At 45.7% G+C, this 23,122-nt stretch overlaps 1 protein-coding gene across 1 annotated transcript in view; it reads left to right on the forward strand.

Annotated features, from left to right (window-relative positions):
• The first annotated feature begins 7,023 nt into the window (after positions 1 to 7,023).
• The window catches only part of AFG3L2 (AFG3 like matrix AAA peptidase subunit 2), a 48,332-nt gene continuing 32,233 nt past the window's right edge, over positions 7,024 to 23,122 (forward strand). Inside the window, exons 1-6 of the mRNA XM_003817869.5 lie at positions 7,024 to 7,572; positions 12,858 to 12,957; positions 13,627 to 13,704; positions 17,186 to 17,292; positions 17,451 to 17,603; positions 20,709 to 20,783. Of these exons, the coding sequence (XP_003817917.1) occupies positions 7,459 to 7,572; positions 12,858 to 12,957; positions 13,627 to 13,704; positions 17,186 to 17,292; positions 17,451 to 17,603; positions 20,709 to 20,783 (627 nt within the window). The 5' untranslated portion in view covers positions 7,024 to 7,458. The remainder of the gene's footprint in view (positions 7,573 to 12,857; positions 12,958 to 13,626; positions 13,705 to 17,185; positions 17,293 to 17,450; positions 17,604 to 20,708; positions 20,784 to 23,122) is intronic.

Genomic DNA, 23,122 nt, shown 5'->3' on the forward strand with positions numbered 1-23,122 from the left:
ACAAGCTCTTCCTCCTGGGCTCAAGCAATCCTTCTGCCTCAGCCTCTCAAGTAACTGGGACTACAGGCATGCGCCACCATGCCTGGCTAATTTTTTTATTTTTAGTAGAGACAAAGTTTCACCATGTTGGCCAGGCTGGTTTTGAACTCCTGAACTCAAGTGATCTGCCTGCCTCAGCCTCTGAAAGTGCTGGGGTTACAGGTGTGAGCTATAGTATTGTTTAGCTGGGTGTGGTGGCTCACATCTATAATCTCAGCACTTTGGGAGGCTGAGGCAGGAGGATTACTTGAGCCCAGGAGGTCAAGGTTGCAGTGAGCTGTGATTGTGCCACTGCATTCCAGTCTGGAGGACAGAGCAAGATCCTGACTTAAAAACACAACATGGCCGGTTGCAGTGGCTCACGCCTGTAATCCCAGCACTTTGGGAGGCTGAGGCAGGTGGATCGCCTGAGGTCGGGAGTTCAAGACCAGCCTGACTAACATGGAGAAACCCCGTCTCTACTAAAAATACAAAATTAGCTGGGCCTGGTGGTACATGCCTGTAATCCCAGCTACTCGGGAGGCTGAGGCAGGAGAATCACTTGAACCCGGGAGGCGGAGGTTGCGGTGAGCCGAGATCACGCCATTGCCCTCCAGCCTGGGCAACAAGAGCAAAACTCCATCTCAAAAAAACAAAAACAAAAACAAAAAAACCACAATACACACACACACACACACACACACACACACACACACACACACACACACAGAGTATTGTTCGAGTCCTCCATTTCCCAATGATCTTCTGTGTAAATGTTATATCCATTATTAAAAGTAGTGTATTGAAGTTTCCAGCTATTATTGTAGAACCATCTATTTCTACCTTCAATTCTATCAATATTTGCTTCATATATTTGGGGGGCTCTGTTGAATGGTGTGCATATGTTTATAATTGTTATATCTACTTGATGAATTGATCCTTTTGTCAGTATATTATGTCCTTCCTTGTCTCTTATAAGAGTTTTTATCTTTTTTTTTTTTTTTTTTGAGACCGAGTCTCTCTCTGTCACCCAGGCTGGAGTGCAGTGGTGCGATCCGGGCTCACTGCAACCTCTGCCTCCTGGGTTCAAGCAATTCTCCTGCCTCAGCCTCATGAGTAGCTGGGATTACAGGTGTGCATCATCATGCCCAATTAATTTTTGTATTTTTAGTAGAGACGAGGTTTCACCATGTTGGTCAAGCTGGTCTCGAACTCCTGACCTCAGGTGATCTGCCTGCCTTGGCCTCCCAAAGTGCTGAGATTACAGGCGTGAGCCACTGCACCCCGCCAAGAGTTTTTATCTTGATGTGTTTTTATTTGATATTAGTATAGCCATCTTATCTCTCTCTTTTTTTTTGAGAAGGAGTCTCACTCTGTCACCCAGGCTGGAGGGCAGTGGTGCGATCTCTGCTCACTGCAAGCTCCGCCTCCCGGGTTCACACCATTCTCCTGCCTCAGCCTCCCAAGTAGCTGGGGCTACAGGCGCCAGCCACCACACCCAGCTAGTTTTTTGTATTTTTTAGTAGAGACAGGGTTTCACTGTGTTAGCCAAGATGGTTTTGATCTCCTGACCTTGTGATCCGCCGGCCTTGGCCTCCCAGGGATTACAGCCGTGAGCCACTGCACCCCGCCTCTTATCTCTCTTTTAATTACTATTTGCATAGAATATCTTTTTCCATCCTTTATTTTTAACCCATTTGTGTCTTTGGATATAAACTGGGTCTCCTGTAGACAGCATACAGCTGAATCATGTTTTTTTTTTTTAATCATTTTGCCAGTCTCTACCTTTTGAATGGAGAGTTTAATCCACTTACACTTAAAGTAATTACTTATTTATTTATTTATTTATTTATTTATTTATTTTTTTGAGACAGGGCTTCACTCTGTTGCCCAGGCTGGAGTGCAGTGGTGTGATCTCAGTTCACTGCAACCTCCTCATCCTGGGCTCAAATGATCCTTCTGCCTTAGTCTCCCAAGTAGCTGGGACTATAGGCATGTGCCACCATGCCTGCCTTATTTTTGTATTTTTTGTAAAGATAGGGTTTTGCCATGTTGCCCAGCCTGGTCTTTAACTCCTGGACCCAAGTGATCCACCTTCCTCAGCCTCCCAAAGTGCTGGGATTATAGGCATGAGCCATTGGGCCCAGCCCTAAAGTAATTGAAGATAAGAAGGAAGGACTTCTAACATTTGCTACTTGTTTTTTGTATGTCTTTGTATTAGTCATGGTTTTCTGGAGAACAGAAGTAATGTGATGCATATATATGATATATATTTATAAACATGAATATATGTTAAATATATAAATATACAGAATATGTACAAAAATATGTTTATACTTATAAACATATATGTACAATTTATGTTTATATTTATAAACTATATATGTAAAATATATAAAAATGTATATGCTTATATAATTTTATATATCCATATAAACATAATATATGTAAACTATATTTATATTTATTTACATATAAAATTATATACAAACCTATATTTTCAATAAATACATAAAAAGAAATATATAAATATATTTACATCTCTATATATAGTATATATCTTTATATATAGGCTGGGTGCTGTGGTTCATACCTGTAATTCCAGTGCTTTGGAAGGCTGAAGCAGTAGGCTGCTTGAGACCAGGAGTTTGAGACCAGCCTAGGCAACATAGTGAGACCCTGACTCTACAAAAAATTTAAAAATTAGCTGAGTGTGGTGGCATGGACCTATAGTCTTAGCTACTTGGGAGGCTCAGGGAGGAGGACTGCTTGAGCCCAGGAGTTTAAGGCTGCAGTGAGCTGTGATTGTGCCGCTGTACTACAGCCTGGGTAACAGAGGGAGACCCTGTCTCTAAAAAAAAGTATATATATGAATGCGTGTGTGTGTGTGTGTGTATATATATATATGTATATATAATTTTTTTTTTTTTTTTTTTTTTTTTAGAGATGGAGTTTCACTCTTATTGCTTCGGCTGGAGTGCAATGGTGCAATCTCGGCTCACTGCAACCTTCGGCTCCCAGGTTCAAGTGATTCTGCTGCCTCAGCCTCCCGAGTAGCTGGGATTATAGGCATGCGCTACCATGCCCAGCTAATTTTGTATTTTTAGTAGAGATGGGGTTTCTCCATGTTGGTCAGGCTGGTCTTGAACTCCTGACCTCAGGTGATCTGCCAGCTCGGCCCCCTGAAGTGCTGGGATTACAGGCGTTCTTCTACTTTCTTATCCCTAAGTACGATCTTACCTGTGGGTTTTTTGGTAAAAATTATTTATCCAGTTGAGTAAGTTCCCCCCTATTCGTTAGTTTACAGAGAGTTTTAATCATGCATGGGTGTTGGAGTTTGTTAAATGCTTTTTTTTGTTGCATCTATTGATCATGCGATTTTTCTTCTTTAGCCTATTGATTTGATGGATTACATTCATTGATTTTCTGATGTGGAACAAGCCTTTCATATCTGGGATAAATCCCACTGGTTGTGGTATATAGCTCTTTTTATACATTGTTTGATTTGATTTGCTAATATTTTGTTGAGAATTGTTGCAACTATATTCATGGAAGATATAGGCTTATAGTGTTTTGTTTTGTAGTTTGTTTTTCAGTAATGTCTTTGTCTGGTTTTAATATTAGGGTAATGGCCTCATAGAAATAATTGAGAAGTCCTTCCCCATGTTAATTTTCTGGAAGAACTTCTTTAGAATTGGTATTATTTCTTCCTTAAATGTTTGGTAGAATTTCTTAGTTAAGCCATCCAGGCCTGGGGTCTCCTTCATGGAAAGGTTTTGTTTTGTTTTTGTTTTTTTGAGATGGAGTTTTGCTCTTGTTGCCCAGGCTGAGTGCAATGGTGCTAACTCCGCTCACCGCAACCTCTGCCTCCTGGGTTCAAACGATTCTCCTGCCTCAGCTTCCCAAGTAGCTGGGATTACAGACGTGTGCCACCACGGCCGGCTAATTTTGTATTTTTAGTAGAGACGGGTTTTCTCCATGTTGGTCAGGCTGGTCTTGAACTCCTGACCTCTGGTGATCAGCCTGCCTTGGCCTCCCAAAGCACTGGGATTACAGGCGTGAGCCACCACGCCCAACCCATGGAAACGTTTTTAACTACAAATTCAATTTATTTAATATATGTAGGACTTTTTGTGTTATCTTAAAAGTGAGCTTTGGTAACTTGTATTTCACAAGGAATTTGTATAGTTCATTGTTCAAATTCATTGGCGTATATTCTATTTTCATTTTAATATATGTAGAATGTGAAGTTATGTCAACTTTCTCATTCTTGGTATTGGTAATTTGTGTCTTTTTTTTTTTTTTTTTTTTGAGATGGAGTCTCGCATTCCAGGCTAGAGTGCAGTGGCGCGATCTCGGCTCACTGCAATCTCTGACTCCCAGGTTCAAGTTATTCTCCTATCTCAGCCTCCCGAATAGCTGGGACTACAGGTGCTTGCCACCATGCCCGGCTAATTTTTGTATTTTTTTATTTTTTAGTAGAGATGGGGTTTCTTTGTTCCTTTTTTTTTTTTTTTTTTGAGATGGAATCTCGCTCTGTCACCCAGGCTGGAGTGCAGTGACACAATCTTGGCTCACTGCAACCTCCACCTCCTGGGTTCAAGCGATTCTTCTGCTTCTGCCTCAGCCTCCTGAGTACCTGGGACTACAGGCGCACGCCACCACACCCAGCTAATTTTTGTATTTTTAGTAGAGACGGGGTTTCACCATATTGGCCAGGCTGGTATCGAACTCCTGAACTTGTGATCCGCCCACCTCAGCCTCCGAAAGTGCTGGGATTACAGGCGTGAGCCACCTTGCCCGGCCTCTCTCTCTCTCTTACTTTCTTTCTCTTTCTTTCTTTCTCTCTCTCTCTCTCCTTTCTTTCTCTCACTCTCTCTTTCCTTCCTTCCTTCCTTGTTTCTTTTTCTTTCTTTTTTTGGCCTGCTTGCTTGTCTGTCTGTTCTTTCTTTCTCTTTCTTTCTTTCTTTCTCTTTCTTTTTCTTTCTCTCTCTTTTTTTTTTTTGTGGAGTTTCACTCTTTTTGCCCAGTCTGGAGTGCAATGGTGCGACCTCGGATCACTGCAACCTCTGCCTCCCAGGTTCAAGGGAATCTCCTGCCTCAGCTTCCCAAGTAGCTGGGATTACAGGTGTGCACCACCATGTCCAGCTAATTTTGTATTTTTAGTAGAGATGGGGTTTCACCATGTTGGCCAGGCTGGTCTCAAACTCCTGACCTCAGGTGATCTGCCTGCCTTGGCCTCCCAAAGTGTTGGGATTACAGGCATGAGCCACCATGCTGGGCCAATTTGTGTCATTTTCTTTTTTCCTGATTGATCTGACTATTGATCTTCTCAAAGAACACCCTTTGATTTCATTCATTTCTCTATGTCTTTTAGTTTTTAATTTTATTGATTTTTACTTTTATCTTCTTTCTCTTCTTTGGTTTTACTTCATTTTCTGTCTAGTTTTTTTCTTTTTTGAAGCCGAGGTCTTTGTTTTGCCCAGGCTTGTCTGGAACTCTTGGGCTCAAGTGATCCTCTCACCTCAGCCTATTTCTGATACTGATTTCTAATTTAATTTCATTGTGGATAGAAAACATGTTTTATATGACTTGACTCCTCTTAATATTTTTATGGCCTACAGTATGGTTTATTTTGATAAGTGCTCTGTGAAAACTTGAAAATAATGTGTATTCTGTTGTTATGAGTAGTTTTCTATAAATGTCTATTTGATTTAGTTGGTTGTGTTTAAGTCTTCTATATACTTACTATTTTCCTGTCTAATTGTTCTGTCAATTATCAAAAGAAGGATTTGAAATCTCCAAATATAATTGGAAGTTGTGGTTCTGTCAGTCTTTGCTCCATGTATTTTAAGCTTCTGTTAATGGGAACAAAGATGTTTAGGGTTGTTATGTCCTACTGATGAACTGACCCCTTTATTATAATAATAATAATAATAATAATAATAATTCTCTTGGCCAGATGTGGGTGGCTCACATCTGTAATCCCAGCACTTTGGGAGGCTGAGTCAGGAGGATTGCTTAAAGCCAGGAGTTTGAGACTAGCCTGGGCAACAAAGTGAGACTTCAACTCTACACAAAATAAAAAAAGTCGAGTGTGGTCGAGCGTGTGTTGCCCCAGCTACTTGGGGGGCTGAGGCAGGAGGATCCCTTGAGCCCAGGAGTTGGAGGCTGCAGTGAGCTACGATTGCACCATGGCATTCCAGCCTAAGTGACAGACTGAGACCCTGTTTCTGGAAAAGAAACCCGATCCTCTTCATCCTTAGTGATATTCTTTTCCCTGCAATTAATTTTGTTTGGAATTTCCTTGTCCTAAAATCTATTTGTCTACTCAGTTTTCTTTTGTTTGAGCATGGTATGATGGTGTATCTGGTATATCTTTTTGTTATTGTTTTACTGCCACTGGGGTAATCACAGGACTCACCTGGTTTGTCTCCTGTCTCTCAAGGATTACTGTCCTTTGCCTGAGGTCCAGCGTCGCCAGCCTGAGCGACAGAGCGAGAGCCCGTCTCAGAAAAACCCCCAAGTCCCCCACCTCAGTTCAAAGACCTCTCCTTTTTTCCTCCGCTGTCACGGTACAGGAAACAATGTGTAGTTTCCACTACCTGGAAGACTCGACTTGCTCTCCGAGAACCAGTTCCCCGACAGGGTTCCTAGAGCGCAGGCTGCACGGCACAGCCCCAACACTCCCTGCTGCTTGTGAATCTTCGCATCGCCCTCCCAGGGGTCGGGAATGTGTGCTTCGGCGTCTCCAGAGCCTAGCACCACCCCATGACTCAGCTGGCGCTCGGAGGGTCCTTCCATCTGCCGCCGCTGGGGCCTTCGCTACTTCCCCCTCGCTCCTACTGGCTGGCCCACCCGGCTGCACAGGCCCGGAAGCCCAGGATCCCAGTCACGCGTCTCCCCTTAGTCCCCGCCTCCAGCCACGCCCCCCACACTCCTCCGTCAGCCCCGCCTCCAGCTCCTGCTCGCCCTCCTAGTCCTTCCTCGGCCCCACCTCCAGTCACGCCCCCCACGTGCACCATCAGCCCCGCCCCCAGCCCTCGCTCGCCCTCCCGAGTCCTCCCTCGGCCCGGTCCCCGCCTCTAGCTCCCCCTTGCCCTCCAAGGTCCTTCTTGGCCCCGCCTTCTGCCGCGCCCCCAGCGCTGCTCCGTCGGCCCCCGCCTCCGGTCCCGCCCTCATGCTCCTCCCATTTGGTCCTGTCTTCTGCACTGGCAGAGGTCGCGGCCGGCCTGGGAGAGGAGAAGCCGACGTCAGCGCGCCGGGGCGGGGCTGGCGGCAGGAGACGCCGCGTTGAGAGCTTGGGCTCCTCCGTGAGCCGCGGGCGCGCTGCGCTGCCTGGCGGCCTTTTCCCGAGCCGAGCCCGCTTCCCGAGGCCACCAGTCGTCGCCTGCCCGCGCCTGCGCAGCGTCCCGGGCCGAGAGGGCCACGGCGGCGGCCATGGCGCACCGCTGTTTGCGGCTGTGGGGCCGGGGCGGCTGCTGGCCCCGCGGCCTACAGCAGCTCCTCGTGCCTGGCGGCGTGGGCCCGGGCGAGCAGCCTTGCCTCCGGACGGTGAGTCCTACCTGGGCGCCCGGCGCCCTCCACCCTGCCTCGGGCCCACTTCCGGCTCGGGAGAGCGGACGTCAAGGTCACTGGCCCCCGCCCTCCGGCCGCACGCGGGCCGTCCCTGCCGAGGGCCTGGGCGCCCCGCGCTGTCTCTCAGCCGGCCCTGGGAGCGCCGATTCGCGCTCAGCCCTGCCTGTGGGATTCAAGTTTTGAAAACGCGCAGCTTCAGTAGAGCCGGGTTTTCGCGCTTCACCGGGGCGGTTGAAGCCTCGAAGGTCATGTTGGCTTGGTAGCCGTCCTTGTCCCCGCTTTCGTGTCCCGGGAGCACGGAACGAAGGCGTCTGTAATTTTGAGTCAGCAGCACGAGCACGATGTAGTCGCAAAGACGGGTTTTGGAGTCGGGCTGCCTAACCTCTCCGAGTCTCCGTGTTCCCGTCTGTTGAATGGGGCCATTGCGGGCATTCCAGGACAGGCAGTATTAGCTATTATTATTAAGAATGTCACCTTTTCAGAGCAGGGACTCTGTGTTCGTTGCATATCAGGGCCTGCTCTCAGCAGGAGGCTCTTTCTCTGTTGGTAGCCATCCCTCTAGATACACACACGGGACCTGATAAGTGTTTCTGACATAATGATAGCGTGTTGACAGAACCATGGCCGTGATCAGTCTCAATGAAAGGTTCACGTGTCGAATAGTCGCTCTCACTGTTTAAGTGACACGGTTCCTCAGCCTTGCACTGGTGTACGGGTGATGGTTGAGGTCCCCGGGTCGGCCACGGGAACCTGGCTTGGCCTCCTGCTATCCCAGCGCCCCTGTAGTCAGCTCAACGTCTTCACTGTAAGGGGAGATAGGCTAGTGCCGGGGCTAACGCCTGCGATCCCAACACTTAGGGAGGCCGAGGCGGGAGAATCGCTTGAGTCCAGGAGTTGGAAACCAGCTTGGGTAGGGTAGCAGACCCTCCGATCTACGATTTTAATTTTAATTTTAATTTTTTAAGAGACGGGGTTTTGCTTCTTCGCCCAGGCCGGAGTGCAGCGGCGCAAACACAGCTCACTGCAGCCCCAAACTCAAGCGATCCTCCCGCCTCAGCCTCCGGAGTATCTGGGACTACAGCACCGTGGTTGATTTTTAAAAAGTTTCTGGAGAGGCCAGGCGCGGTAGCTCACGGCTGTAATCCCAGCAGGCGGACGGATCACGAGGTCAGAAAATCGAGATCATCCTGGCTAACACGGTGAAACCCCGTCTCTACTAAAAATACAAAAAATTAGCCGGGCGTGGTGGCGGGCGCCTGTAGTCCCAGCTGCTCGGGAGACTGAGGCAGGGGAATGGCGTGAACCTGGGCGGTGGAGCTGGCAGTGAGCCGAGAGCGGGCCACTGCACTCTAGCCTGGGCGACAGAGTGAGACTCCGTCCCAAAAGATAGGGTTCACCACCTTGCCCAGTTGCCCAGGCTGGCCTGGAACTCCAGGACCCAGGCGATCCTCCCGCCTCCTCCTCTCAAAGTGTTGGAATTACAGACCTGAGCCACAGCTCCTGGCCTCTACAAATTGTTTTTTTTTTTTTCTTACCTGGGCTCAGTGACTTATGACTATAGTCCCAGCAACTCGGGGGGCCAAGGCGGGTTGCTTGGCGCGGGAGGTTGAGGCTCCAGTGAGTTTTGATTGCACTGCTGTACTCCAGCGTGGGTGACGGACCCTGTCTCCTAAAAAAAAAAAAAGGGCGGGGGTGGGGAGGGGGAATAATAGTGCCTGCATTCATGATTTTTACTCCTTGAGGCTCCCTTGCCAGTCTTAAATCAATTTCTTCGCTATGGTCACGCCACGCTGCCGTGTGGTAGGTCCTTTTTCGGTTTCCTGTATCCATTTCCCTGTTTTACCAAGCTCTGATCCCTTTTCTTTTCTTTTCTTTTTTTTTTTTTTTTTTTTGAGACAGGGTCTCGCTCTGTCGCCCAGACTGGAGTGCAGTGGTGTGATTTTGGGTCACTGCAACCTTCGCCTCCAGGGTTCAAGCAATTCTCCTGCCTCAGCCTCCCGAGTAGCTGGGATTACAGGCGCCCGCCACTACGCCTGGCTAAATTTTGTATTTTTAGTAGAGATGGTGTTTCACCTTGTTGGCCAGGCTGGTCTCAAACTCCTGGCCTCAAGCAATCCATTTGGCCTCCCAAAGTGCTAGGATTACAGACGTGAGCCACCTTGCCCGGCCTGACTGCTTTTCTTTTGCTGCTTATGAATATTGCATTCAGACGTACAGTTCCAGGTGGGGATCTGCGTTGTGAGTTTGCAGTTTTATGTCAGAAGTGTTACCCAAAGGCTTTCCTTTTGAGTGACACTATTGTCCCTGTGAGTATCACTCAGATGCTGATATATAAGGAAGTCCTCTGTGCTGACAGCTGTAGCTGATTGATTTGCGGAGGGTGTGGGGGTTCGCGGTCCTGATACATACTCTTTGGTACTCTCTGAAGATTTGCCTAGTGACACCTGGGCATTACTGTGCTGTGAGGGAGTCTGATAGGACAGGTTTTCCTTTATGTTCCTGCTACCCTTAAAGATCAGAGACAGAAGTACTGCTTTCACGGTGAGGAAGAGATTCTGATGTGTTGAGAGATGAGTTCTCAGGTGTTATGCCCAGAGGAATAAGACCGATGATAAAGCAACTGAAAAGTGCTCGTGTTGTCAAACATAAAGGCTAATTCTCCAAAATGCGGTGCTCTCAACTTAAATTTTGTGAATTAGTATCTCTTACATTATTCTTTGAATGCTAGACATGCAGATCTTGGATTACATATGCAGAGGAGAAGAAGTTTCATTGATGATTTCTTCATAGAACACAACCTCAGTGTTAAATTCAGTCACGGATTATTGCTAGGGATATTCCATGTCAACACAATTTGAAAATAGAGCCTAAAAAGGGCTTTTCTGTCAATATTTATGGAGTGCATACAGTGCCCTGTTCTGTACTAAACTTTATGGTGATATAAAGACTTGCTTTATATGGTACTATGGTTTGAGTTTGGCCTCACCAAAACTCATGTTGAAATTTGTTCCCCATCGTGGTGGTATTGGGAGGTGGGGCCCAGTGGGAGGTGTTTGGGCCATGGGGGTGGAGCTCTCATGAGTGTCTTGGTGCCATTCTAGAGGTAGTGAGTTCTGTGAGCTGTGGTGGGACTGGCTTAATTTCAGAGACCTTAGGTTGTTATAAAGTAGAAGTTCCTCCCTCATGGTATGTGGCCGCTTTGCCATTGACCTTCTCCCACCGTGTTTTGATGTAGCACCTTCTCCTGCCATAAATTGACCTAGCATGTGACCCTCACCATAAGCCCAGCACCCTGTTTCTCATACTTCCCCTCTTGCAGAACTGTGAGCTAAATAAACCTTTCTTTGTAAATTACCCAGCTTCAGGCACTCTGTTAATAGCGGAACAGAAAGGACTAAGACTAAGGCGTGGCAATATAAAGACCCCTTCATATTACCTCTGCACCACTCCTGTTCCCTGTACTCAGAGCTTTTGTTTGGTTACATTGTTACGCCATAGTGTAACTGATTTGTCCCATGATTTTCTTCCCTATGTTTCTGTGCTTCTTAGGGGTGGGAACTGGTTCTGATTCCCCTTCGGACACCCCACTGCTTGACAGCACCTGGCCTGGAGTTGTTGACTTGTCTAGCTTGCATAACATTTCATTTTAATCTACACCCTTAATGGATTTGGCACTGGAAAAAAACTCTTATGTTGCATTCTTATCTGTTATCAGTGGTTATTTCATAGGCCAAGTGTTCCTGTGGTTGGGCAGGGTGTAACACAACATAAGCTCCAAAGTCTCCCAGGCCAGTATTGCACTCAGACAAAAACAGTGTTGGTGGTCCTGTCCTGTTTTGCCGTGTAGAATTGTGTATTTATTTGAAGTTAAATTATCTCATTCTGTTTTATTTGTTTTTTATTGACATTTTAATTTACAAACCATTGTTCATCTTAAATGTACAGTTCATTGGTTTTTAACATATTCATAAAGTTATGCAACCATCATCACTGTCTCCAATTCCAGAACATTTTCAGCACTCCAAAAAGAAGCCCTGTGACCATTAGTAATCATTTCGCATTTCTCTGTAATCGTTCCCCCAACTCTAGGCAACTACTAATGTATCTATCTCTCTATGGATTTGCCTATTCTAGACATTTCGTATAAATGGAATCATAATATGTGACCTTTTGTGTCTGCCTTCTTTCACTTAGTATGATGTTTTCAGGGTTCATCCACGTGTCAGTACTTCATTCCTTTGTTTGAGTGACTGGTATTCTCTTGTATGGGTATACCACATTTTATTTATCTGTTAATCATCAGGTGGTGAACGTTTGGCTTGTTCCTACTTTTTGACTGTTATGAATAAGGCTTCTGTGAACATTTGTGTGCATATTTTTCGTGGACATGTGTTTTCAGCTTCCTTGGGTAGGGATGGCATTGCTGGGTCATATGGTGACCCACAGGGTCATGTGGTACCATTTTGGAGATCTGTCAAACTGTTTTCCAAAGTGGCTACACCATTTTACATTCTCACCAGCACAGTGTACAGGGCTCCAGTTTCTCACATCCTCACCCACACTTGTCTGTCTTTTTGATTATAGTGGATGTGAGGTGGTTTTATTTGGTTTTGTAATTTTTATAACTATTATTTTATTTTTATTTTTTTGAGACGGAGTCTCACTCCATTGCCCAGGCTGGAGTGCAGTGGCGTGATCTCGGCTCACTGCAACCTCTGCTGCTTGGGTTCAAGCAGTGCTCCTGCCTCAGCCTCCCGAGTAGCTAGGATTACAGGCACCTGCCACTGTGCCTGGCTAATTTTTGTATTTTTAGTAGAGACGGGGTTTCACCATCTTGGCCAGGCTGGTCTTGAACTCCTGACCTCGTGATGCACCCACCTCGGCCTCCCAATGTACTGGGATTACAGGTGTGAGCCACTGCGCCTGGCCAGGGTTTGTCTTTTGAATGCTACAAATTAAACAAACATCATCAAAGTGAATGTGTTGTCACATAATTATAATTGGACTGCAATTCTACATTATGTCTGATTTTGAAATATTCTTGTTTTCTGGATAATAATGTGTGTCTCCTGGTTCTTTTGCTGGAATCAGTAGCCTAGTGCTAGGTAATCCTAGTCCTCACTAAGGGAGTCATTCTGTGTTACTTCATAACCACCTGTGGAAGAGAGAGACCTTTCATCTACTTTATGACCAGGAAATGAAGCTCTTTTAAATTTTTTATCTTGATATAACTATGGTTTTATTTTTATGTCATGTTGCAGCTTTACCGATTTGTTACAACTCAAGCAAGGGCCAGCAGAAATTCTCTTTTGACAGATGTAATTGCTGCTTATCAAAGATTCTGTTCTCGACCCCCAAAAGGTAAATGCTTAGGTGTGGCTGTAGTGTTCTACATTCTTAGGTTGGGCCTTTTGTCTCCTTCTGTAACCCATTCCCCTGCCTCCAACTTATGTCTGATTACAGCGATGAAGATATGTCATCTTCAAATGTAACACATTTGTAGATAATGAAATTGATATGCAAAAAGGAGGCTTTTTCCTTTAACACTTCTGGGTTGTGAACTATAGACTTTGATGTACTTGTACACAAGAAATGTTATGCTTTTAGCTTGTGCTTTTTTTTTTTTTTTTTTTTTTTTTTTGGAGACTGAGTTTGGCTCTTGTCACCCAGGTTGGAGTGCACTGGTGCGATCTTGGCTTACTGCAACCTCCGCCTTCTGGGTTCAAGCGATTCTCCTGCCTCAGCCTCCCGAGTAGCTGGGATTACAGGCACCCGCCACCACACCCAGCCAATTTTTTGTACTTTTAGTAGAGTCGGAGTTTCGCCATGTTGGGCAGGCTGGTCTTGAACTCCTGACCTCAGGTGATCTGCCCACCTCAGCCTCCCAAAGTGCTGGGATTACAGGCATGAGCCATTGCGCCTGGCCAGCTTGTGCTTTTCAATGATGCATCAGCTGCTTTGAAAACAAAATGAACACAAACCTGATGAATTTTAGTTTGAAGATAAGTATTTTTTTTCTTTTTCTAACAGGATTTGAAAAATACTTTCCTAATGGAAAAAATGGAAAAAAAGCTAGTGAACCTAAAGAAGTTATGGGAGAGAAAAAAGGTACCTTTTGACAATATTATATTTGAATTTTGTGTTTTCCCCTCATGTATAATGGTGGTAGTTTCCACTGAACAAAGAAAAGAGTTATCAGGCCGGGCACAGTGTCTCACGCCTGTAATCCCAGCCTTTTGGGAGTCCTAGGCAGGTGGATCACTTGAGCCCAGGAGGTTGAGACCAGCCTGAGCAATGTGGTGAAACTCTGTCCCTACTAAAAATACAAAAAATTAGTTAGACATGGTGGTGCACACCTGTAGTCCCAGCTACCTGGGAGGCTGAGGTGGGAGAATCACCTGAGCCCAGCAGTGAGCTGTGATTGTGCCACTGCACTCCAGCCTGGGCAACAGAGAGACCCTGTCTCCAAAAAAAAAAAAAAAAAAAAAAAACAAAGAAGGAAAGTTATAGTAAGTCACTTGTGAAGCTGTAGGTTGCAAGTACATATAAAATTCTAGAGACCTTATGTTACATTTCACCTTAATTTTCTGTTGATATTTTTCTGTCATTTTGCAAATTGAAGTAATTTAAGGCTACCTTAGAGGTATTGTCTGGTCAAACTAAGCATATTTGGTAGATATCTGGCACATAATTTAAAACATTGAGAAAAATCTTAGAAATCTAATACATGCAATTTATTTGATACATATTGTGTTTAGGGCAGTGTTTTAAAAATTGCTCCTCAGAGCATTACCTCACCTTAGGGATTCGGAGAGACTTTCTTAGAGCACGGTGGCTGGGGGACTGAGTGGGCCTCCTGTGCCCATTTTGACTGACTTCCTTGGTTTTTTTTTTTTTTTTTTTTTTTTTGAGACAGAGTCTAGCTCTGTTGTCCAGGCTGGAGTGCAGTGGCATGATCTTGGCTCACTGCAAGCTCCGCCTCTTGGGTTCGCACCATTTTCCTGCCTCAGCCTCCTGAGTTAGCTGGGACTAAAGGCGCCCGCCACCGCGCCCGGCTAATTTTTTTTTTCGTATTTTTAGTAGAGACGGGGTTTCGCTGTGTTAGCCAGGATGGTCTCCATCTCCTGGCCTTGTGATCCGCCTGCCTCGGCCTCCCAAAGTGCTGGGATTACTACAGGCGTGAGCCACCATGCCCGGCCCATCCTTGCTTTTTTAGGGAAATGTAAAGAAAACTGTAATTCAGTTTCTTTTTTTTTTTTTTTTTTTTTTTTGAGGAAGGGTCTCTGTCGCCCAGGCTGGAGTGCAGTGGCACGATCTCACTTCAACCTCTGCCTCTTGGGTTCAAGTGATTCTCCTGCCTCAGCCTCCACAGTAGCTGGGATTATAGGCATGCGCCACCATGCCTAGCTAAGTTTTAAGAGATGAGGTTTCACCATGTTGGCCAAGCTGGTGTTGAACTCCTGACCTCATGTGATCCCCCCGCCTCTGCCTCCCAAAGTGCTAGGATTACAGGCTTGACCACTGCACCTGGCCTTGAGGAGTCCATGTTTTTAAATGTACTTGTCATCTAGTTGGACAGACAAATATATGCCCAAAGAATGCAAAGGAGTAAGAGCCAGGGGACATGGGGAGGGAGAAGTGCTGGTGTGGGCTGGTGACAGCCCCGGGGCTCTAGATTGGAGCAGTACCTACAGTTCTCCCAGTGCATGCTAGGTGGTCTTTGAGTCTTGGTGTAGGGGCCGAGTAATGATAACCCATACAAGCTTTTGGGTTGCTTTTGTGTGGACATTCCTTTCTCCCTGAGTGGTTTGGAGTGTTGCACAGCTTTAGTGGTGTGCTTACTGCGTGTTTTTCAGTCCTGGGCCTCATTGTGGGGGCTGAGGCTTGTGCATATCATACCTGTCTCAGACTCCACTCGAGACAGAGGTGCAGAAGCCCCTCGTATGCAGCATAGCGGGGTGAATGTGTCATGAAGCCACATGTTGCATAGCCACTGAGGATGACCGGGTGCCTGTAGCCTCCCATCCTGCTACACTAGAGGGGTTGCTTCATGGTCACTGAAGACATTAGAAATGTATTCGGGCCGGGTGCGGTGGCTCAACGCCTGTAATCCCAGCACTTTGGGAGGCCGAAGCGGGTGCATCAGCTGAGGTCAGGAGTTGAAGACCAGCCTGGCCAACATGGTGAAACCCCATCTCTACTAAAAATACAAAAATTAGCTGGGCATGGTGGCGTGCTCCTGTAATCCCAGCTACTCGGGAGGCTGAGGCATGAGATTCGCTTGAACCTGGAAGGCAGAGGTTGCAGTGAGCTGAGATCACGCCATTGTACTCCAGCCTGGGAGGCAGAGGTTGCAGTGAGCTGAGATCACGCCATTGTACTCCAGTCTGGGAGACAGAGTGAGACTCCGTCTAAAACAACAACAACAAGGACTGATTTACAGTTTTCCTTACATACATTTCCCTACAAAGCAAAGATGCCAGCTGAATACCGACTGTGGGTGTGTTTTTTTAGCCATTTGTCAAAACCATGGGCTTTCCTGCACAAGAAAGTGTTAACAATGTATACTTTGTGGGAGTGGGAAAGGGAGTACTTACTTTTGTTTTGTTTTGTTGTTGCTGTTGTTTTTGAGATAGGGTCTTCCTGTTGCCCAGGCTGGAGTGCAGTGGTACAATCACAGCTCACTACAGGTTCAAACTCTAGGACTCAAGCGATTCTCCTGCCTCAGCCTCCTGTGTAGCTGGGACCACAGGTGCACACTACGATGCCTGGCTAATTTTTATTTTATTTTTTATTTTTTTTTGAGACGGAGTTTCACGCTTGTTGCCCAGGCTGGAGTGCAATGGCATGATCTTGGCTCACCACAACTTCTGCCTCCCAGGTTCAAGTGATTCTCCTGCCTCAGCCTCCCTAGTAGCTGGGATTACAGGCATGCACCACCATGCCCAGCTAATTTTGTATTTTTAGTAGAGACAGGGTTTCTCCATGTTGATCAGGCTGGTCTCAAACTCCCGACCTCAGGTGATCCGCCCACCTTGGCCTCCCAAAGTGCTGGGATTACAGGCGTGAACCACCGCGCCCGGCCAGAGGCAGGGTCTTGCTTTGTTGCCCAGTCTGGTCTTGAACTCCTGGGCTCAAGGGATTCTCCTGCTTTGGCCCCCCAAAATTCCGGTATTACAGGCATGAGCCACCGTGCGTGGCCAGAACACACTTTAAACTTTGAGTGGGGACTGAGCAATTTGCATCCCAACTCTGTGACTTATTCACTGTCCCCTAACACTGCCACCCATCCAACAAGTTACTTAAGCTATACTTTCTCCCTCTGTGAAGGGTATAACAGTCCTATAATTTCTTGGGTTATTGGGTTATTGTGCATATTTCATGAGATGATGCAAGTATAGCCCTTGGGAGCCTCCCTGATTGGTAAGCTTTGTATTTGTATTCTTTCTCATAGTGCTTCACTTAGTAACTGATCAGTTGCCACAGTGTATTCTGCAATGAGTGTTTTATTAAACCGTATACATGAAGACATTGCTGAGAGAGCTAAAACCTTGCCGTGCTTCTATGTGTGCTCTTTGTTTATGAACAGAATCAAAGCCAGCTGCTACCACACGCTCTTCTGGAGGAGGAGGTGGTGGCGGTGGAAAACGAGGTGGCAAGAAAGATGATTCTCACTGGTGGTCCAGGTTTCAGAAGGTTTGATGCTATACATTGTGTGAATTTTGAGGTTATGATGGTGGCCCAGAGAAGGTTGGGAGGCATTAGTGTAGTGTTGGAGGGATTTGTGTCTCACAGAGCATAGATCGTATTGTGGAATTTCATTCTTCACAGAAGCTGTCCCCCTCTCTGCCCAGGGTGACATTCCATGGGACGACAAGGATTTCAGGATGTTCTTCCTCTGGACTGCTCTGTTCTGGGGTGGAGTCATGTTTTACTTGCTGCTCAAGAGATCCGGGAGAGAAATCACTTGGAAGGACTTTGTCAATAACTATCTTTCAAAAGGAGTAGTAAGTATTTTATGGGATTGGTGGCTGTTGTGGTTCAAAGGTGAAATTCATCAGATTAGACCAAAGAAGTGACAGTCAGCAGGTTAACCTGGCTCGTCCATTGTAAAATTGTTATTTTCACTCAGATTTTTCTAATGCTGAGAAGTACTGCAACTAGAGAACCCGTGTTTTGACCTGGTGTCCTCACATTTACCCCCAAATTCTTTTATTTCACTACCTCCCAGAACTGGGTTTTGGAACCACTGCTTCTGACCATGGTCTTGGCAGTCCTCTGCTTGCGCCCTTTTCTCACGTGCCCTCAGCTGCCCCTGCTCTGTGCTGTCATGTGCCAGCCTCTGCCCCTGCTCTGTGCTGTCATGTGCCAGCGTCTGCCCCTGCTTTGTGCTGTTGTGTGCCAGCCTCTTTGGGCCCTCTGTGGGTCTTTACTACGTTTAGTCACCTGTGGGCGTGGCAGCTAATCAGTGTGTGTTGTCAGAGCAGGTGGGGCTCTAAGGGAGGGCCAGCTGGGTGCGTGGTCCCTGCCATTTCTCTGTCTGTGGAGCAGCCTTTGTTACTGTCTGCTGGGCTTGCCCATGTGTGACTATATTCACCACAACCAATGGGAAATAAGTAAAACCATATTTCAGCATATTTAAGATGCTATTGATTGTAAGACACATGGTGTTTTGTAAGTTGCTAAGACAAATCTAATAAGATGCTGATGAAATTATAACATGCCATCAGTTGTAAAATGGATCTCCATTTCTGATGTTAAAATATGAAAAATGTGTGTCTTAGAATTGATGCAGTGGCCGGGCGTAGTGGGTCACGCCTGTAATCCCAGCACTTTGGGAGGCCGAGGCGGGTGAATCACGAGGTCAGGAGATCGAGACCATCCTGGCTAACATGGTGAAACCCCCGAATCTACTGAAAAATACAAAAAATTAGCCGGGTGTGGTGGCACGTGCCTGTAGTCCCAGCTACTCGGGAGGCTGAGGCAGGAGAATGGCGTGAACCCGGGAGGCGGAGCTTGCAGTGAGCCGAGATTGCACCACTGCACTCCAGCCTGGGCGACAGAGTGAGACTCCATCTCAAAAAAAAAAAAAAAAAAAAGCACTGATGCAGTATAGTGATAGACACCAGAATTAGGCCTGCTGTGTAGCCTTGGGGAAACCCCTTAACCTCTTAATACTTGGGTTTTCATCCATGAAATGGATAAAGTAAGACGACATGAATACTTACTGAGGTAGTGTAAAGAATTTGAATTCGTTCTAAAGGTTGTACAGGAAGGTAAGGATGTAAGAAATGGTTATCTACTCAAATGAGCAGCTGCTACTGTGCTAAGAGCTGAAGTGACTGAGATTAACTTCAGTTTATGTTTCCCCTGGAAGTTGCAAACCTTCAGTGGACTCCAGAATTCCAAAATGTTTACATTGGACAGATCCTGCCTGTACCATTGTCCTGTGCGTAGAGAGATGGGTTCCTGGTGCTTCCTTATGCCACCATCTTCCAGAGTCCTTTTATCTAGTTGGATTTTTGAAACATGTTTATCTTATGAAAGTGAAGATCTTATATGTGTAATTCTCAGATGTAGTGGGGACTCCCACTCAGAAGCTGCTCAGAAGCAGTGGTCATTGCGTGTGGACTGGGCTGCAGCCATCCTTCTGATTGGGATGGCAGGTCCTCGAGGTGGCTTCTCCATAGCTGCAGCTCCTCCTGACCCTCTGGCTCTTTGGCATTAGTCTGCTCTCTCCCCAGCAGGTATCTGTGGGGTGGAGCAGTGCCAGTCATTCCTCTCTGACAGAGACTGCCTTTAAGAACAGTTGCTCCCCGATTCCAGCCCCTCTGGGATTGCTCTGGGGCTCCTTTGCTTTTTGTTTGTCATTCTTGCCTTCCAGACTTGCTGACAAAGCAAGCAGTTAGAAATAAGCACATCCCAGAGTGCTCATGCTCCTAAACCAGTTACAGTCCTTGGGATGTGGTGTTTAACAGTGTTACTAAGAATCCTATGTAGGCTGGCCGTGGTGGCTCACACCTGTAATCTGTGCACTTTGGGAGGCTGAGGTGGGAGGATCACTTGAATCTAGGAGTTCGAGACCAGCCTGGGGAATGTAGGGAGACCCCATCTCTACAAAGAAATGTAAAAAAATTGGCCATTTGTGGTGGCTTGGACTCTTAGTCCCAGCTACTCAGGAAGCTGAGGTGGGAGGATCTCTTGTGCCCAGAGAAGTTGAGGCTGCAGTGAGCTATGATTGCACCACTGCACTCCAGCCTGAGTGAAATCCTGTCTAAAAACAAATAAAAAAAGGATCCTATATGATTAGGTGATTCAATTTAAAAAAAGGCTTAAACTGTTTTATATTTATAGAGTGACAAAAATTAAAAAGTCTTATACTACCAAATGTTGGTATGTCCTATAGAGCGATAGGCTATGTCCTATAGAGCAATAATAATGTTTTGCTCATGGCAGTGTGAATTGGGGAGCCATTTTGGAGAGCAATTTGGCAATATCTAGTAAAGTCGAAGGTACGTATACCCTGCAACACAGCCTTAGTGTGTCTATCTACAGGTGTGTTTCCTGGAGAAGTTTTTTAAGATATGCCCACAAAGGTAGATATGGGAATGTTCGTAACAGCATTGCTTGTGAGAAATGTGTAACAGCCTAGCTGTCTGTTAACAGGAGGATGGATCAGTATCTTGGGTGTGGTCATAGCATGGCGTACCCTGCAGCACGGAAGTGTCAGCTTGCGTAAACCTCACAAATGCAATGTTGGAGGGAAAAAGAAAGTTGTAGAAGAATACTTATATATAAAACAAGACCATTTTTAAAGTTAAAAACAGGCAGAAGGGAATGTGCATATCGTGTAGGGTTACCTTCATGTGTAGTGCAAGTGTAAGGATGTGGTTTGGGCAATGCAGCCCCTAAATGAGAGCATAGCCCCCTTTGGGAGGGGATGTGCCTGGGAGCTTCCGCAGAATTATAGGGGGGAACATGGGGGCATCTTTATCTGATTCTTTATTCTTTCCTTGTATGGCTGAAACATCATATGCATTTTAAATGAGCTTAAAAGAGTATCTCAAGTATTTTCTGTGAATTTATGTGTGAATTTATTTTTAAAATTCTAGGTAGACAGACTGGAAGTCGTCAACAAGCGTTTTGTTCGAGTGACCTTTACACCAGGAAAAACTCCTGTTGATGGGGTAAATCATTTTATTAATTGATGTGAATTAGTTGTAAATTAACTTTTTCAGATTTAAAGCTGAAAGGAAAACCGGCCTCATACTCTAGGAGTTATATGCACCAGATATATCAGAACTGGGCAGTGTGGCAGGGGTGATCTTACTAACATCAGTGGAAATGGGAATGTTGTGTATGGATTATTGATATAGGGATTGGGTCATGGTTTTGTTTTGTTTCTGATAATCATTTTGACTACATTTAGAAGACAGTGAGTGAAATCCCAGTTTTCAGTATTCCAGAATAGTCTGTGACTTTTCAAGACTGAGAAGTAGTTATTTGATTAGGAAAAAAAATTAAAATCTCAATTGCCTATGTTTTGAGACAGCTTTTATCAAATTAGTTTAAAAGCATCCCCACCATCTCCCAACCATTTTGTGATATTATATTGTTTTAATTTCCATTTGATTTCCTATTTTAAAAATAATTTGTATTTCCTCTCCAACCAGTCTGGAGTATACTTCCAGAGACCCCAGAGCAAGCTGAATGCATTGAGGGAATTCTGGAGGGGAGGGGAGAGAGGTGAAGCTGAGGCTCCCAGGACTTGCCAGGCTCCCTTAGGATAATTGTGTTTAACCATTTTCTAGCCATCCCGCCTGGACAGGGCAACATTTAAGGACAACTAGAAGTGATGGTGACCATATCTCTCTGTTTAATAGCATGTCAGCAAATAGCAGAATGTCTGTAAAGTCATAGGGCTCTGGTGTTGCCCTGTGTTTGGGAAGGTATTTTAATGGTCTTGATTTCCCATTCCCTCTACCTAATGATGCAATGCCTATTAATAACCGTGCTTTATCCTCAGACTTTAGTGCTGGGAATTAAGTTGGCACTTTCTCATGAGGCCGGTAGGCAACGTGTGTTCCAGCACTGTGGGAAGCACACACACACCCATCCCTCTGCTTCTAGGAGGGAAGCCCAGGGAGAAAGTAGGGATGTGTGTGGGATGTCTCTGCAAGGATGCCCTCTCACACATTGTCTATACGTAGCAAAAAATGAGAAATAGCCCAGCGGCCCATGCCAGGCACAGGGTTAACAGGGAATCCTTGTTCCCTGTTCTGTTTCCGGCTGAGCAGTTGTCCTTGGGGGCAGTGCCGTCCCTAGGGGTGATTTTGACATTGGCGGGAACTTGTTTTCCAGTGTTGGCATGCACAAGCATTTATGTGTTGAAATTCATACCATTGTATATAAAGTGCTTTCTTTGTATTTCTCTTTTATAGTACAGTTAAGGTTTATATTGATTTCTTTTCAAAATTGTATTTCAAGATCGTAAAGGTGGCATTATACAGTCTTGAGGGACAGGCCTGAAATGCTGATGTTGTTTGTGTCTGAATGTTGGGGTTATGGATGTCTTTGTTTTCTGTATGTGCATATCCCAAGTTTTTACAGCAAATGTATATTACCTGCTTACTAAAGACTTCTTGTTTTGAGCTTTCAGAAACAGATTTTCAGTGTCTTGCTGTGAATGGAGCAGCAGTATTAATCACTGTGCAGTGCTGCACACACACAGCCTTTAGCCTTACATCAGTTCTACTCTTGACTAGTAGATGGCTTACCTTCTCTGTGACAGTAGAGAAGGGCTTAATGCTTAAATGAGATAGGGTGAGTCAGTCGTGGTTTTCAAATTTTAGTGTGCATAAAAATTGTCTAGAAAGCTATTAAAACTTGAGTCCTGGGACCCCATCCCCGCAGAGGTTCTTATCTAGGTTGTGTTCTGAGAATCTGCATTTCTAACATGCTGCTGGGTGGCACTATGCTGCTGGTCCTGGGTTCACACTGCTTCTGTGATAGGAGCCAGGCGTTTGGCCCATTGCCCAGTTGATAACAGGGGCTGAGTTGGGGAATGTTCCATCCTCTGTGGTTAATCTATTCTGAGCAGGTTTTGGGGCTTTGTAACCATGTGAATTTTGTATCTTTGTTGGTGAATAATTTACCAAATACTGTTATGTTGTTATATAATATAAAACTTACTCTTCATCTTTTATTTTTAGATACTTGGAGAGAAATACCAAAGTAATGTTCCTCACTCAGTAACACTGGTTGGAAGGATATGCGATGACTTGTTGCTCTCTATGAGGTTTTGTTTTTTTGTTTGTTTTTTGAGACGGAGTCTGACTTTGTCGCCCAGGCTGGAGTGCAGTGGCGTGATCTTGGCTCACTGCAACTTCCGCCTCCCAGGTTCAAGAAGTTCTCTGCCTCAGCCTCCCAAGAAGCTGGGATTGCTGGTGCCTGCCACCATGCCTGGCTAATTTTTTGTATTTTTAGTAGAGACGGGGTTTCACCATCTTGACCAGGCTTGTCTTGA

This window comes from Pan paniscus, chromosome 17, assembly GCF_029289425.2.
Source record: "Pan paniscus chromosome 17, NHGRI_mPanPan1-v2.0_pri, whole genome shotgun sequence".
Classification (NCBI taxonomy): domain Eukaryota; kingdom Metazoa; phylum Chordata; class Mammalia; order Primates; family Hominidae; genus Pan; species Pan paniscus.